The 18,122-nt window shown below is 44.1% G+C and overlaps 2 protein-coding genes across 2 annotated transcripts in view; both read left to right on the top strand.

Moving 5' to 3' along the window:
• The window catches only part of LOC110498480 (zinc finger protein 184-like), a 350,017-nt gene that overhangs the window by 71,805 nt on the left and 260,090 nt on the right, over positions 1-18,122 (top strand). The gene's annotated exons all lie outside the window — the stretch shown is intronic.
• On the top strand, positions 76-16,459 carry LOC110498662. The gene is made up of 7 exons (XM_036953723.1): positions 76-648; positions 7,896-8,026; positions 8,185-8,349; positions 11,408-11,572; positions 11,929-12,040; positions 12,251-12,375; positions 15,090-16,459. Exons 1-7 carry the CDS (start codon positions 372-374, stop codon positions 16,029-16,031), a joined length of 1,917 nt encoding a protein of 638 aa, XP_036809618.1. The 5' UTR covers positions 76-371; the 3' UTR covers positions 16,032-16,459.

Genomic DNA, 18,122 nt, shown 5'->3' with positions numbered 1-18,122 from the left:
AAACACCTGAGCCTAAAGCAGACACTGCCAGTTCCCCTTATCTCACGCTTCCTTGACACACAGACATTTCATAAGCACTCACACTCCACCCCCCTCTACTGGTCGGGTGCCAAGAGCAGAGGACTCTGCTGTGCACCAACACGACGAGACTCCGCCTACATTATTCTGTGTATACATTCTGCTGCAAACTCTGTCTAAGCAGCTTAATTAGCTGACTCCTCACAGAGGCATATGCTTCGGTCTTTTAGGTTTTTGCTACACTTGAATCCACTCTGTCCAGCGTCATTGTTTTGCACTCCCTCTCCAGTATGTGAACACCAACAGAGACAGGACTTGACTGATAGCTAACGTTACCTAGATAGCATCTAACAATGGCTAACGTGAACAGTATGGTTTTTCACACTCAAATAGCCTCAATCATGGATGTTCTAGCGAATGCAGCCGTGGCAGAGATCTGTAAAGTCGTAGACGACGACTATGCAGTGTTTCGTTTGGAAATAACTCAAAGCCAGAAGGAAAACAGGGCATTGAGGAGGAAACTACAGCTTCTGGAAATGAAAGTGTCACGGGAGCGCACAGAGAAGACTATGCGAGAGCGCGTTCTCGCCAGTCCCAAGATCCTCGACCGATACAGAGCAACCGCAAGAGGTACATTTTTCAGAATAGCCCTGGCAATATGTGGAAATTATGTTCACGCTTTCATAAAAGCATGACACCAAGGGTGCGTTCGTAAATTCAATCTATCTACTCTGATTTCAGCGCACTCTCGTCTGGGTGTGCCAGGGAGGGCAGAAAATCTGATGCATTTACGAACGCGCAACACCGGTTAAAAGTGACCGGTGTCAGTAAACCTCTGCAAAAAGTGATTCTATTGTTGCCAGCAGATTGTCACCAACGATCTAGATAACATGAAAACAGCCTAACTAGCTCTGCTACGGCGAGTAAAATGGTCAGAGTGAGGTGTTCTCTCATGTGTCTGGAAGTAGCTAGCCAACTTTAGCCTGTTAGCTTGGGTGCTTGACTGCCGTTTTGAGGTCAGAACGCTCGGATGAACCCAGTTCCTCGATCAGAGCGTCCAGTGTGCACTCCGAGAGCGAAACGTTCTGAATTTACGAACACACCCTTAGTAGACAAGTAGAATTTGGGGGCCCTGAACACATATGCAGCCATCGTAAAAAAAAACGCATCCTGGTGGCTTTTTTCCATTCCGCCATAACCAAATAATCTAACATGATATTACAGAAAAGGTGATGTATACCTACCCCTATGTTTTGATGGTCAATGACTACAAGGATGCCATGCACAACCTCAAACCTCATTTTGCTATTCCACCATAACCGGACAATGCATTTTCTGTAATATCTGCTGAACCAAACACAACACAGAATGTGATTTATAAAAAAATGACACACCTACACGGCCAAAAGTTTGGACACCTCTTCAAATGAGTTGATTTGCTATTTCAGCCATACCCATTGCTGACAGGTGTAAACAATCGATCACACGACCATGCAATCTCCATAGACAAACATTGGCAGTAGAATGGCCCGTACTGAAGAGCTTTGACTTTCAACGTGGCACAATCATAGGATGCCACCTTTTCAATGAGTCACTTTGTTCAATTTCTGCCCTTCTAGAGCTGCCCCGGTCAACTGTAAGTGCTGTTATTGTGAAGTGTAAATGTCTAGGAGAAACAACGGCTCAGCTACGAAGTAGTAGGCCACACAAGCTCACAGAACGGGACTGCTGAAGCGCATAGAGCGTAAAAATCGTCTGTCCTTGGTTGCAACAATCACTACCGAGTTCAAAACTGCCTCTAGAAGCAATGTCAGCACAATAATTGTTTGTCGGGAACTTCATGAAATGGGTTTCCATGGCTAAGCAGCTGTACGCAAGCCTAAGATCACCATGCGCAATGCCAAGTGTCGGCTGGAGGGGTGTAAAGCTTGCCACCATTGGACTCTGGAACAGTGGAAACACGTTCCCTGAAGTGCCAGGAGAATGCTACCTGCCCCAAATCCATAGCGCCAGCTGTAAAGTTTGGTGGAGGAGGAATAATGGTCTGGGGCTGTTGTTCATGGTTCGGGCTCGGCTCCTTAGTTCAAGTGAAGGGAAATCTTAACGCTGCAGCAAAGTGACATTCTAGACCAGGTCTGGGCAACTCCAGGCCTCGGGGGCTTGATTGGTGTCACACTTTTCCCCCATCCCTAGCAAACACACCTGATTTCAACTAATTGCATTGAACTGAAGATCATAATTAGTTGATTATTAGAGTCAGGTGTGTTAGCTGGCTGGGGCATAAGTGTGACACCAATCAGGCCTCCGAGGCCTGGAGTTCCCCAGACCTGTCTAGACGATTCTGTGCTTCCAACTTTGTGGCCATAGTTTGGGGAAGGCCCATTCCTGTTTCAGCATGACAATGCCCCCGTGCACAAAGCGAGGTCCATACAGAAATGGTTAGTTGAGATCGGTGTGGAAGAACTTGACTGGCCTGCACAGAGCCCTGACCTCAACCCCATCGACTGCGAGCTGGGTGGAAACGCATTCTCATCAGTGCCCGACCTCACTAATGCTCGTGGCTGAATGGAAGCAAATCCCTGCAGCAATGTTCCAATATCTAGTGGAAAGCCTTCCCAGAAGAGTGGATGCTGTTATGGCAGCAAAGGAGGGACCAACTCCATATTATTGCCTATGATTTTGGAAGGAGAGTTTTGATGAGCAGGTGACCATACTTTTGTCCATGTACTATATGCTTTGATGGTCAAGTACAACATCATAAACAGTTCCGATAATTATATAATGGTGGACTGCCATGGGAAGGTCTCCTCTAAAATCGCCATTTCTCACAACATACACCATAGAATATTATTTCTGTTGATTTAAAAAAAACTTTTTTTTGAGAAACAACACTTGAAAGTGAGTCCCAGTTTAGGAGCAATGCGGAATCAACCATTTTTTTTATTTATTCTGCTTTACTGGAAATGTATTCATAGAGTTAGGCCAATATTGGACTAAAGGAGCCTAATGTTAGTCCTTATAGTCCAAGGATCTAAAATGTTTTGTTTAAAGGCGAATTGTCTCTGGAAGCCAAAACAGCCAAACACTATTTCTAAACATGAATTGATTCTCAATTGCGGTACTGTTGTAGAAGCATAAAGACCTCTACATTCATATCACATCAAAATGATTTCACAAATGCAAAATACACACTTAACTTGTTTTAATTAAACACGGTTGCAACCAACCAACAGTATTTTTCAGTGACGTGTTTGTGGCGTCCATCTTCCGTTTACACAGGTGTTCGGAGACACAGGAAGCTAACTAACACAGGTAGTCCACTCTGTCGTCCTTCTGTTTTCCATAAACAAGCACTGTAACATGTTAATAGGGCTGTGTGGTAACCCTATAAAAAAAGGTGTCGTAAATAATTTATTGCTGATATGAAAGATATGTTCCCAAAACCGTACTGCAAGCGATGTTAAATGTTGAAAGCAAGTGTTGGGGCTCTTAATAACAAAACTACCCAGGTCAGAAGATACTATCGCCAATTGGCGCTAAAGCAGTTTTGCGTCTATGAATGAAGTAGCATGGAGTCAGCTATTGACACCAAGCTAAGGCAATAGCAAGCAGGATTCTGAACAGGACAGGGACATATGTCTGGTCCCCCCCCCACTATAACTTTTTAACCATAGACTTCAAGAAGGCTTCGGTAGTATGCATGGTGCTGGAAGATTGAGATTCTATGGTATGCTTCTCAAGATTGTTACAAACATGGACATTTTTTTTGACTACAAGGGTCGTTTCACCAAATGAGTACCTTCCTTTTGATATTTTAAGTAGAAATTGTGCACCGGTATTACATTTTAAAGCCTGTTTATATTAAATGAAGTTTCCCTTAATATAGACCACATGGAAACATTGGATACATTTGATTTGCCTATATGAATAAAGACTTCCTAATGTGCCACAATTCAGCATTTTGACATGCCGCCCTCTTGTGCATCTTCTGTGACTTAGAATATTTGAACCCACTTAACTTGGGAGAAATGTTGGGATTTTCTCCATCATTGTAAAGCCCTAGCTGTTGTGTTTCTTTGACAGTCATTTCTGAAGATTTTTGTTTCTTTCATGTGATTAGTGGTTCGTCTCCTCACGTGAAATGCCTGTCCCTCATTTTAAGGTCAACCCTGTTACGTGAACTCTTGTTCAATAGTTTCACTATATTAAAACATCTAATAGACTAACCAGTGTAAAAGCTGAGCTGGTTCTACTCTTCTTTTTAAATCGTCCATTTTCTGGTGATTTGTGCTGGAAAACTAAGCAGGTCGAGCATTACACATCAACCTTGTTACCCATAGATAGACATGCTATAAAATGTTTTTTTAACAATGATTTTTGTGGTTGTGAAGGACACATTCAATTACCCCTCCCTGTTGCCCACAACAAGCTTCCATTCCCCCTGTCATAAGGGGATTTACTGATGATTTAGGATGAAATCGTCAACCCTGTTACTTTATTTGGCACTTACACTACCCACAATTTGGTGGCACAACCCTCAATTATGGGCAATACAAGAGTTTTCAAACCCAGAGTTCCAAGTGGCCAGCACAGGAACACCTCTCAAAGCAGACTCGACAGACCAGCCAGGGGTTTGAGAAGTGATTTGTTACTTTTCTCAATCTGAAGGCACGACATAGATTCCAATGTCTCAAGTAGCTGAACAAGTCATCACAATAACCTGTTCTAATTTGTCAAAAACAACTTTATAATCGAAGGAGTGCCTTTGATTTGACGGTCTGCACGTTTATCAAAGTTAAAAAAATATATTATATATATATATACATACACACATACATACACACACACACACACACACACACACACAGTACCAGTCAAAAGTTTGGACACCTACTCATTCAAGGGTTTTTCTTTATTTTACTATTTTCTACATTATAGAATAATAGTGAAGACATCAAAACTATGAAATAACACATGGAATCATGTAGCAACCAAAAGTGTTAAACAAATCAAAATATTTTTTAGATTATTCAAAGTAACCACCCTTTGACAGCTTTGCACACTCTTGACATTCTCTCAACCAGCTTCATGAGAAATGTTTTTCCAACAGTCTTAAAAGGAGTTCCCACATATGCTGAGCACTTGTTGGCTGCTTTTCCTTCACTCTGCGGTCCAACTCATCCCAAACCATCTTAATTGGGTTGAGTTCGGGTGACTGTGGCAGCCAGGTCATCTGACGCAGCACTCCAATACTCTCCTTCTTTGTCAAATAGCCCTTACACAGCCTGGAGGTGGGTGTTGGGTCATTGTCCTGTTGAAAAACAAATGATTGTCCCACTCAACGCAAACCAGATGGGATGTCGTATCGAAGCAGAATGCGGTGGTAGACATGCTGGTTAATTGTGCCTTGAATTCTAAATAAATCACTGACAGTGTCACCAGCATAGCACCGTCACACCACCACCTCCATGCTTCACGGCGGGAACCACACATGCGGAGATCATCCGTTCACCCTCTGCGTCTCACAAAGACAGGATGGTTGGAACCAAAAATCTCAAAATCTCACATTTCCACAGGTTTAATGTCCATTGCTTGTGTTTCTTGGCCAAAGCAAGTCTCTTCTTATTGGTGTCCTTTAGTAGTTTCTTTGCAGCAATTCGACCATGAAGGCCTGATTCACACAGTCTCATCTGAATAGTTGATGTTGAGATGTGTCTGTTAATTGAACTCTGTGAAGCATTTATTTGGGCTGCAATCTGAGGCTGGTAACTAATGAATTTATCCTCTGCAGCAGAGGTAAATCTGGGTCTTCCTTTCCAGTTGTGTTCCTCATGGGAGCCAGTATGATCATAGCACTTGATGGTTTTTGCAACTGCACTTGAAGAAACTTTCAAAGTTCTTGAAATGTTTCGTATTGACTGACCCATGTCTTAAAGTAATGATGGACTGTCGTTTCTTTGCTTATTTGAGCTGTTCTTGCCATAATATGGACTTGCTCTTTTACCAAATAGGGCTATCTTCTATATACCACCCCTACCTTGTCACAACAACTGATTGGCTCAAACGCATTAAGGAAAGAAATTACACAAGATTGTGCAAAGCTGTCATCAAAGCAAAGGGTGACTATTTTGAAGAATCTTTTTTTGGTTACTACATGATTCCATATGTGTTATTTCAGTTTGTCTTCACTGTTATTCTACAATGTAGAAAATAAAGAAAACCCCTTGAATGAGTAGGTGTGTCCAAACATTTGACTGGTACTGTATATAATAGTTTTTATTCTCCAAATTCATAAAAATTAACAAAAATATAGTTGTTGCATAAGTATTTAGCCCCTTTTGGTTACGCACGCCTAAATTAGTTCAGAAGTTGGCTTAGAAATCACAATTTTATATGGACTTTTTATGAAAGAATAGGTTGACACGATTTTTGAATGTTTACCTTTTTCCCTGTCCCCCATACATCTGTAAGGTCCCCCAGTCAAGCATTGACATTCAAGCACAGATTCAACTACAAAGACCAGGGAGATTTTCAAAAGCCTCAAAGAAAGGCGGGGATTGGTAGATGGTAACAATAACACATCAGACATTGACTATCTCTTTAAGCATGGTCAAGTTAATAATTAGGCTGTGGATGATATTAAATCCTCCAGACACATCGGCCGAATGAAATACAAGAAGTACAACAGTACTTCAGTACGGTTATACAAGAAGACCGGTTGACCAAATGTCACAACACATCAAGAGACAATGACTTGCCCACATTCTCAGAATGCCCAGTTTTGACTCATTATGGGCTAATGTCCCAAAGAGGATGAAGTGGAATGAGTATGTGCATCTATTTAGAATGAGATTTGTCAGCCTTTGTGGACAACTCTCTGGCTAGAGGGTCTCGTACACTCTGATCTGCTATGACCCTGTTGGTCATCCAAGCCATGAATCTTGCCTAAAATGAATATCTGTACAATGGACAAGTACTGTATACTCTACCCTACTCTACCCCCCCCCCCCCCCATTGCTACTGCTTGCTCTTTGGGGGTCTAGGCCAGGCTGTTGTGAAGCACTCTGACCGTCATTGTTGTGAAAAGGGCTATATAAATGAGTCTGTATTTGTCAGTTGATCGTCCAGCCACAAAGCATCATTTGTTGGCGGATTTGCTCATTTTATGTTTAATTCTAATATTATGTTGTGTATGTTGTCAGAATCTGCGATTTCAGTGGCTTTCTTCCCATGGCTTACTATGGCAGTCCACCATTATATAATAAACTGAACTATTTATGATGCTGTACTGGGCATCATTGTCATCCTTGACCATCAAAACATCGGTGTAGACATCACCTTTTCCTGTGTTTTAATGTTTGGCTCAGAAGATATGACACAAAATACATTTAGTTGTGTCAGAATGAAAAACTGCCGTTTTTGTGATAGCCCCATATCTGAACATATTCATTCCCAAAGTGTACCAAGTTTCATACTTTTTATGAAAAAGTGAACATATCACCTAAAGTTTGGCACATATCGACTGAACGACATGGCAGAGCCTGTGGGGCCTATAGCCCCGTTCTCTTCTGAGCATGTGTAACTTTAGATGTGTTAATGATATCGTTAACCAGAATTTGGTCTTGGTCAGTTTTTGGATAGTATGCAATAATTCCCCTAATTACTTAGTGATCTTGCGCAAAGACACATTCTAACCAGATTCTTGATTTACGGCATTTTCTTTTATTTCCTCAATGAAAACAATATCGATTTATAAATAGCATATCAATAAGTTATGCTAAGTGTTACCTAACATCCTTGCCTTGTAAACAGTGTACAGTAGTGTGGAGCATTGACAGTACTGAACTTAACCTCTTTTCCCCCAATTACTCTCTCAGGTGAAGGACATTTCACTGGAGGCTACAGGAGCTTTGGGAAGCCAGCGGGACACAATACATGGAGAGATGACCAACCAATCACTGTTGACGAAGGGAGTGGAACCTCAACCCAGCATGTTATCGTGATAGAGGTTAGTGTTGCATCAAATTTACAGTACATTAAATGTGGCCAGTTTATTTCAGAAAGGCTCCCTTCGGCTATTCACTTGCCACAGGGGAGCTTGTGAGACTTCCCCACGACATTGTTATACAATTCAACTCATGTACCGGTAATAACCTCTTGTGTCAGTCTGCAGATGCAGAGGCTGCAGGTCCTGGGGTCAAGGAGGAGAGGTCTGAAGGACAGGAGGACCCGCGTCACTGCAGAGATATCCAGACTGGAGCGCCCCCTGAAGCCACGGAGAACCTCGCTGCCGCCGCACCCCAGCCCAGGACCCGACGCAGCATCATGGAGGTCAGTGGAACGCCGAACGCCGTCCTCAAGTCCGAGACAGACAACGAGACTTTAACTGTAACACACAGCCTCTTACACACAGGATCTGACCACAGATCAGACCCAGAGAAACTTTGTCTGGGGAGACTGGGCTGTTCTCCTGCTCCCGGATCAGAGTATTTACCATTATTTCACCAGAGCCAGAAGACTGTTCATTCCCATGGAGATGGTGACACGTTAGACACTGGAGGTGATGATCCATCTTGTTCTTACGTTACAAAGATGGACCCTGGCAACATATCCTTGGGTTTAGAGACACAGACTGATCTGTCTAGAGGGGACTGGAACCGGTACAGTAGTAGTGTAAACTCTGAAGGTTGTCTAGATAAGAAAGGGGAGGGTCTGGTCGTAGATGAGATGACTGTGAAAGTGGAGAGTGATCCTCCTCTGACATGGAATGCAGACGAGACTCACTTAAGAGAAGGACACTCACAGGGCAACAATAATGACTTCTTAGACTACAGGGAAAGCTTAGAGACAAATCTAAATGTCCCGACCCACTCCTCTTTACACATGTTCAGGGATCGCGACCCATTATCCATGTCGATGGGGCCTTCCGATTCACACGGCCACATCCTTTTAGATCAGGAATTGAACTCAAACGACAGAGCTAAAGCCCAGGCTCAGGGAGGGGGAGCCACGTCAGGCAATGGTAAAGAGAAACGGTTCCTCTGCATGTACTGTAACAAAAGCTTCAGCTGCTCCCAGAATGTGAAGATCCACCAGAGGGTCCACACAGGGGAGAAACCCTTCAGCTGTACCCAGTGTCACATGCGCTTCGCCCAGGCTGGCGCCCTGAAGAGGCACCAGAGGGTCCACACAGGGGAGAAACCCTTCAGCTGTACCCAGTGTCACATGTGCTTCACCCAGGCTGGTCACCTAAAGAGGCACCAGAGGGTCCACACAGGAGAGAAGCCGTTCGCCTGTACGCACTGCAGGAAGAGGTTCTCTGAGAGGAGATGCCTCGGGATACACCAGCAGAAAAACCATTCCACTCTATAACATAGAAAGTGTTGGATTCGGGGTTAAACTTGGAACATTGTTATACTCAGAAGTATAGGAACACTAGTTACAAAAGAGACATGAGGGGGGGGGGGGGGGGGGCTGAGTGCATGGAAAACAATCGCATGTGACAGTATTGGTAAGGGGAGAAACCGTTGAAGGCTCATATCACTTAGTTCCCTGCTTAGCAATAATGATGCAATGTTTAGCGATAAGGAGGAGACTCCACCCACAGTGGGGTATGAATACTACCACGGGGGAAGCCATGTCTGTGTCGGAATTACAGCTGTATCGACCCTTTGGGAAGAATTCAACTTGGTTAAGCTTCTCTGGTGTCCGTGAGTTATTTACTCAAAATTAGAACCGAACAAAAGTAACCATTCCACTCGATAGCTTCTGACGTTTAGATCAAACCCTGCATTAAAGGAACACTCAGAGAGATGACGCAGATGCACAAAGTAAACAACAGTAGTGGGTCAATTTCCACAACAACTACGTGTTGAAGTGCAAGGCCCAGACATTGTAAGATGTATAAGCCTAAAAAGTAAATTGCTTAGTGTTTGTACTGTGTAGGCCAGTGTTTACCAACTCCAGTCCTCAAGTCCCCCAACAGTACACATTTTCATTGTAGCCCCGGACAAGCACACCTCATTCTACTCAGAGGGCTTGATGATTAGTTGACAAGTTGAATTAGTGCCACAATAAAAATGTTTAATGTTGGTGGTACTTGAGAACTGGAATTGGGGAAACACTGGTGTAGGCTATATGATGTTTTCACATGCCTAGTACATTCCTTCCATTTAACATGTTTTTTTCCCCCCAAGACACTAAGATAACATGAATGCAGTTCATGCAGATGTTTAGTTGAGACGTGGATGTGTGGTTTTCAGATGGTGTATTTCAAACTTGTTTATGTTCAATAAACACAGATGTAACAGGGTTATATTGGTGATTCCCCTTGCCACTTTATTGTTAAGCCAATGGGTTTTTGGTTTGAGTTTGTTTTGCCTTCACCTACTCAACATGGCATCTTATTGGCTGGTTTGCGTAGCTCCCTTACGAGGGAGGATGTTCCAGTTAGAATCGTCCCAGTGAACAAGCACCAAACCAGCGGTAAGTTGTTGGTTGCAAAGCACTGTACATCAAAAGTGATTTTATACTCAAGTGATGATTTAAATGTACAATTTATATCAAATTGTTTGTAAATGTTATTCGAACATCACACATAAGATGCAGCGGTTTTTTGGAGAATATTTGTTGTGCATTTTGTTGTAGAGAATTCCCGCCAGTACTAGCTAGCAACTTACTGTGTCTGGTGGGGGGGTTCATATATTTTGTACAGTGCGTGAGTGCAGAGTTGGATGGTGAGACGTGCATTGCATGACGTGCAATTTTGTGTCGTTCTTATCAGGTACATTGTTAAATACATTATATTGTATATTGTAATTGTATTATTTTGGTAACTAGCCCAGTGAACAAGCACCAAACCAGCATGCGTGAGTGCAGAGTTGGATGGTGAGACGTGCATTGCATGACGTGCAATTTTGTGTCGTTCTTATCAGAATAAAGCTACATGACTGGTGCTACATGTTGGAGTTCCGTGTCGATGACTGATTGTACACAACGCAAGACGAGTACTGTTACACCTACATGGGACTTTTCATTCTAAGACTTTCATTGAGACTCTTTAATAAACATCACATCTGATCTCACCCTATTCTGCATAAACATGACAGCTCTTTAGAACAAATATATACCTACTCACTAACAAACACCTACTGTATACGTCAAAATAGTTTAGTCAGGTTTGTCTGATGATGACTTGACTTATAGCTGACCCATTTACCCACAACATATTTATGTCCACCATGATGGGTTTAACAACAATGAAGTCATTATTTAACTACAGTATAGGACTCAAACGGAGTAGGGATGGGTAAGACTCCATGTTTTTATCTGTGTGTACGTACCTGATGGAGTGTATGTCTGTGTAATCTGTATCACCTGTCTCTTCCAGGAGGAGGAGGGTCCAGAGGTGCTGCTGGTGAAGGAGGAGGGGTGTGAGGAGGGTCTGGGGAACCCTGAGGAGGCCATAGTCGTGGATGACAACCAGACTACACCTCCTCCTGAACCCACAGAGGAACCAGCTGAGCAGCACAGGACCACACACATTCTCACTGAGGTGAGCCCACTGTAAACTACTGTCAATTATATTAGGTCAGGGCTGATCCAGGATCAGTTTAGCCTTTTAGATCACAATTAATACAATTATATAGAAATATCCTAGATCAGTACTTCTATTCTGAGACTCTTTGTGGATACGGGCCCAAGTCCTGATGAATTTTGTCTTAAGTGTGGGACCAAGCCTTTTTATCAAACCAATTATCAAACCATTAAAGACTGTCAAGTAATTAAATAAATTAACATGTTTGCATAGTACTCACAGCAATCCCTCATTGCCCAATCAGAAAATGCTCCATAGCAGGGTGCTCATATCAGATTTCTTGATCCAACATCCTCTCACTCTATCTCTTACAGCCAGTAGACATGGAGGATGGGAAGCCTGATCTGCTGCTAGTCAAAGAGGAGACAATAGAAGATGGACCAGAGAGCACTGACTTGCTGAGTGGACTAAAGATGGGGGAGCAAGGTGAGGGAGCAATACATATAGCCTACATATAGTAATAGATCTTCAATGGGAATAGTGATGGATCTGGATATTTATCAAAATGAAATCAGCACAACTTATGTTTACATACAAAAACACACAAATGTATGAACTTGACCTGGTAATTGACAAAAAAAAACATGTAGAATTCTCACATGTTTGTCAAGCCCATTTTATAACCTCTTCCTGCAGGTAGTTGGCTGGAGGCTAACAGAGACTGGACGGCCATCTTGGATTCCCAGACCCAGGCGGGTCCAGCCAAGGGTCCAGGGGACAACATCACTGAGGCGGCCAGGACTAGAGGTGACATAGTGAAGGTCAGTGGATGGGACAGTGTCCTTAACTCTAGGCTGGGGAACAACACTGTTAACCACAACCAGAAACAGACAGTCGTACACAAAACAACATCCAATTTTAGGCTCCATGACAATAGACTGGCTGAGACCAGGGCAAGGTGTAGATTTGGTCTGCGAGGACGTGTCCGTATTCGGCTAGCGAGGCTCCATCCTGCTCCTATAGATGTGATTCAGAGAGACTGATGGCGCCTCCGTTTTTAAAAGTTTTTTTGTTGAATTTTACCCCCTTTTTCTCCCCAATTTCGTGGTATCCAATTGTTAGTAGCTACTATCTTGTCTCATCAAAACAACTCCCCTCCCGTACGGGCTCGGGAGAGACGAAGGTTGAAAGTCATGCGTCCTCCAATACACAACCCAACCAAGCCGCACTGCTTCTTAACACAGCGCGCATCCAACCCGGAAGCCAGCTGTGTCGGAGGAAACACAGTGCACCTGGCAACCTTGGTTAGCCCGCCACAGGAGTCGCTGGTGCGAGATGAGACAAGGATATCACTACGGGCCAAGCCCTCCCTATGCCAATTGTGCGTTGCCCCACGGACCTCCCGGTCGCGGCCGGCTACGACCGAGCCTGGGCATGAACCCAGAGTCTCTGGTGGCACAGCTGGCGCTGCAGTACAGTGCACTTTACCACTGCACCACCCGGGAGGCCTGATGGCGCCTCAGTTTAACCCCCTAACAGGTGCTGCCTTCAGCCTGCCTTCTATAGGATCTATCAACTGGAACATGGACCCTGTGACATCATAGACACTCCCTGGCCTTCGTCCTCCTCACACTCTCCTAATGTTAAACCAGACCTCAGACAATATCCGTGCCTCAACACTAAATGACTACACAAGCCCATTGACAAATGACAGTATTAGTAGTAGTAATGCTATCAGTAGATCCGGTGGCAAAGAGAAGCGCTTCCCATGTTCGTTCTGTTGGAAAGCCTGGATATCCACCAAAGGATGCACACAGGGGAAAAAATCGTTAGTCTGCCACTTGTGCCGGGCCAGTTTGGCCCACTCCTCCAACCTGAAGTGGTACCAGAGGGTCCACACAGGGGAGAAACCCTACAGCTGCCCCCAGTGTGAGAAGAGGTTCTCCCGTCAGCACCAGCTGAAGGTGCACCTGAAGGTCCACACTGGAAAAATGCTGTTCACCTGTACGCACTGTGGGAAGAGGTTCTCAGAGAGGAGCTACCTCAGGATACACCAGCAAGAAATGCACACGGCCCCTGTATAGTGACATGTAGTGTAGAACTAGTTAGTTTGTAGTTAATTCTATTGGTTTAGGATGTAGTAGATTACTGGATGAGATGAACTGAGGAAATAGAGTATGATGATGATGCAGAGTAGAGGATATGGTGATGGTTGGTGTCCTAAAATGCTTCACTGATGAAGTGTCATGTTTACAGAATGTAATTTTTAACCTTTTCCAGAGTATTCTAAAATACATTTATCAAAGGGAGGGTACCAGATTTACAGAAAATGTCAAGTTATTCTAAACTCAGCAAAAAAATAAATGGCCCTTTTTCAGGACCCTGTCTTTCAAAGATATTTGGATTTTTATGAATTAACTTCACAAATCTTCATTGTAAAGGGTTTAAACACTATTTCACATGCTTGTTCAATGAGCCATAAACAATTAATGAACATGCACCTGTGGAACGGTCGTTAAGACACTAACAGCTTACAGACGGTAGGCAATTAAGGTCACTGTTATGAAAACTTAGGACACTAAAGAGGCCTTTCTACGGATTCTGAAAAACACCAAAAGAAAGATGCCCAGGGTCCCTGCTCATCTGTGTGAATGTGCCTTAGGCATGCTGCAAGGAGGCATGAGGACTGCAGATGTGGTCAGGGCAATAAATTGCAATGTCTGTACTGTGAGATGCCTAAGACAGCACTACGGGGAGACGGGGCGGACAGCTGATCGTCCTCACAGTGGCAGACTACGTGTAACAACACCTGCTCAGGATCGGTACATCCGAACATCACACCTGCGGGACAGGTACAGGATGGCAACAACAACTATGCGTTACAGGGAAGACATCCTCCTCCCTCGTGTGGTACCCTTCCTGCAGGCTCGTCCTGACATGACCCTCCAGCATGACAATGCGACCAGCCATACTGCTCATTCTGTGCTTGATTTCCTGCAAGATAAGAATGTCTTGGCCAGCGAAGAGCGCGGATCTTAATCCCATTGAGAATGTCGGGCCATTCCCTGCCCAGAAATGTACGGGAAATTGCAGGTGCCTTGGTGGAAGAGTAGGGTAACATCTCACAGCAAGAACCAGCAAATCTGGTGCAGTCCATGACGAGGAGATGTACTGCAGTACTTAACGCAGCTGGTGGCCACAGTTACATTTGATTTGGAACCCCCCCCCACACACACACACACACACACACACACACACACACACACCATTTTATTCAGGGACACATTATTCAATTTCTGTTAGTCACATGTCTGTGGAACTTGTTCAGTTTTACTTGTCACCTGATTGTAATGCCATTTTGTTTTAATGTTATTTTTGTATCATTCCAATGGCTCTATATTGTTAGGTACTTGATTCACATTGTTAGATATTTGCTTGACTGTGGTTAACATTTTAGAATGTCATGTTTCTGTTTGTACAGCAAAGAGTTTCTTATATAAACCTTCATGTTCTTCTGTTCAATTTGTGTTTATAGTCTGCAGTCCATGGAGACCTGCTGATATCCGGTGTTACTGGCGGGAGAGACTGGACCTCTGAAGTGGCTGGTCACAAACCCTGGCAACAAATCAGAACCCTGGATCAGGAGCCGTCTCTCTTCCTTCCTGAATCGGAACCAGGACCCAACCAAGAGGGACAGAGACTCCACCACCACCACACAGAACACAACCAATGGACAGGTGGACTGAACAACCTCAGTCCTGGTGGTCATCAGAGAGACCAAGGCTCCAATCAGGGATCCAGTCTGCAGCCCAGACCCTTCTCTTCACAGTCTCAGTGCAGGGATGATACAGGGCCTGGGGCTGATAGAGATAGACCCTCCTGTTCGTATGATACAAACACCACAGTATCTATGATGAATAGAGCAGGTCACCCTGGGCTTCAGCCTTCACAGGTAGTGGTGGGAGACCCCCCTGGTGGTAGTCGGTCTTCTCCTTCAGGGTCTCATCTAATGCCTGGTGGGGTCTGGGTTCATAGAAGGCCTTGGCCTGAATCTGGGTCTAGCCTTCCTCAACTACCTCATGGTTACCCCACAAATACAGACAGGGTCAGGATCAGTGTTCACAACGAGACGTACCTAGCCTATAACACAGCACACAATCCCAACAACACCCAAACAATGGCTAGAGGTCAAGGAGGGAGCTCAAACACTAACCACCTGAGGGTGGTGGCTCATGCTTCTACTTCCTCTGGTGTCATTTGGTCACAACATGGGAGGCCGAGCATTAGGACGGACGCCGATAAGCCGTATGCCTGCCCCACATGTGGGAAGCTCTTTGCTAAGACAAAATATATGAAGCAGCACCAGACCGTTCACACCAAGGAGAGGCCCTTCAAGTGCAAACTATGTTACAAGAGCTTCTCCTTCTTGAGTTACCTCATCAGACATAGGCGTGTCCACAACAGGGAGAAATTGTAGCTATTCTTTAGCTGAAATATTATAGTTCTCATTAAGTCTACTGGGGTCAGAGTTTTTGGGGGATTACTAGGTCCTTTTAGTTGATTATCTGGGGATGCTCTCATGATACAGGCTTGTTGTTTGGTGTGCTGGCATAGCCAAACAAAAAAACACTGAAATTAGCCAAAAACTAAGTTTTCATGAATTTTTGCAATACCTTACATTTTTTGGACTTTGTACCTGTGGAACATAGTGGAAACCCTTTAAAGCTTGGTCCTTGCCCTCCGGGGGTCCTTGCTATCCAGAATCCTTTGGATGTTACACACAAGCCTCTGAATTTGGTTTTGCCTTTTTTTCCTATTCATAACAAATGATTTATAATACCTTTAACACATTTGGCATAGTCAGGTTGCACCTGTTCCTTTATGTGATCAAATCTGTTAATAAATGCCCCTCCTAAATGTGGAGTATGAAATCATTTTTACATAACTTGTTTTTGCTATCGTTCTTTTTTTTTTACATCCGTTATTAGACAGTGGCAACGATGATGATTATTGAAATGGTCTACAACCGCCACTGCCCAGCTCATGTTGGGGTAGGGAGAAATGAGGCAGCAGATGAGGTAGCCAAAAGCAGCTGTGAAGAAGGAGGCGGTGCATAAGGGGGGATGGAATGTACGAGCATCATAGCAGAGGGGTTGATCCAGGAGTGGCAACGAGAGAGAGAGAGAGAAGTGGGGAATGCAGTTTCTCTATCCAGAATTCTGAGAGGGAGGTCGGGTATCTGGGGTGTGAAAGGAGGGATGGGGTTCTGTTGACAAGGCTGAGGTTGGGTCATTGTGGATTGGGTAGTGGGTTATTGTTAGTGGGGAAACACACAGATGGGAAGTGTGAGGAAGGTGGTGAGGTAGAGATTGAAGTATACCATGTTATATTGTCGGTGGTATGCTGAGGATAGGACATTCCTTCTGTGAGCTGACTAACCGCATTTTCGCCTGTAACAATTTTGAGCTAGGACTTTCACGTCTGATGTAAAAAAGGGCTTTATAAATACATTTGATTGAGCTCAAATGACAGGCAAATCGAAACAACAAGGAAGCTGTTGTATTCCACCGGCCTGCATCTACTGGTGTGAGGTTATTAGATATTTAAAATGTGCCATTTGCACTCTGACCTGAGAAATGCAGCGATACAGCGTCTAGTCTGCCGGAAATGCACAAGAAGAAGGTTTGATGTGTAACGGAGCAGTATCATATTTCAAAGAACCGCACACATACATTTTCATTTAACCACACCCTTTGAGCTATGATTCCCAACCAATATAAGATCCTTTCTCTTCAGTGTAAACAGAAGTGAGGATGTGACTCGTAGGTGCAAGATGGCGCAAGCAGGAGGAGGTGTGGATCATAAAGATAGATAGAGGACTCTTCTTTATATCTGTGCCATTATAGCGTCTGACAGCCTGGAAAACAGAGCAAAGCAGAGTTAGGAAATAAAACGTCCAGTTCTGTGTATGTCCCCTCGTCTTATAGGAGAACGTTTGTTGAAGAGGAGCGGAACAAGTTGCCAAATCAGAGTAATCCATTTGAGATATCCAGACTGGTGGAAAGAGTGATGGTAAAGGGAATTCTGTGTGGATTATGAGAAGTGGACTTGTTCTGATTTCTTGTACATCAGAGGAACAGAAGGAGCGGGTGTTGTGTTTCACCCGATTCGAGAAGGTTGCCATGTCATGCGTGGCTATTCGGAGCAGGGCACCCCTCAAGGGGGTCATATCTGGCGTCCACAGGAGGCTGCGGAGGGGACAACGGCTGGAACGGAGCAAATGGAATGGCAAACATGGAAACTGAGTTTGATACCATTCCACTGATGCCGCTCCAGCCATTACCTCAAGCCCGTTCTGCCCAATTAAGGTGCCACCAACTTCCTGTGCAGGAGTCTTGTGGGAAATCGACGTTGCAGAAATAAAAAGGTATCCATGGGGTGATTGATGCACGGCATTCACGTGTGGTGAATGGAGTTTTTTTTTTTAAATAATAATTTACGAGTCCATCCGTACCCAGGTGCAGTTTGGGTATATGAATTACCATGTAAGAGGGTTTATCCAAAGACC

The sequence above is a fragment of the Oncorhynchus mykiss genome, chromosome 19 (assembly GCF_013265735.2).
Source record: "Oncorhynchus mykiss isolate Arlee chromosome 19, USDA_OmykA_1.1, whole genome shotgun sequence".
NCBI classification, from domain to species: domain Eukaryota; kingdom Metazoa; phylum Chordata; class Actinopteri; order Salmoniformes; family Salmonidae; genus Oncorhynchus; species Oncorhynchus mykiss.
The sequence above is the reverse complement of the archived record's forward strand: the minus strand, read 5'-3'. Positions and strand labels throughout refer to the sequence as shown.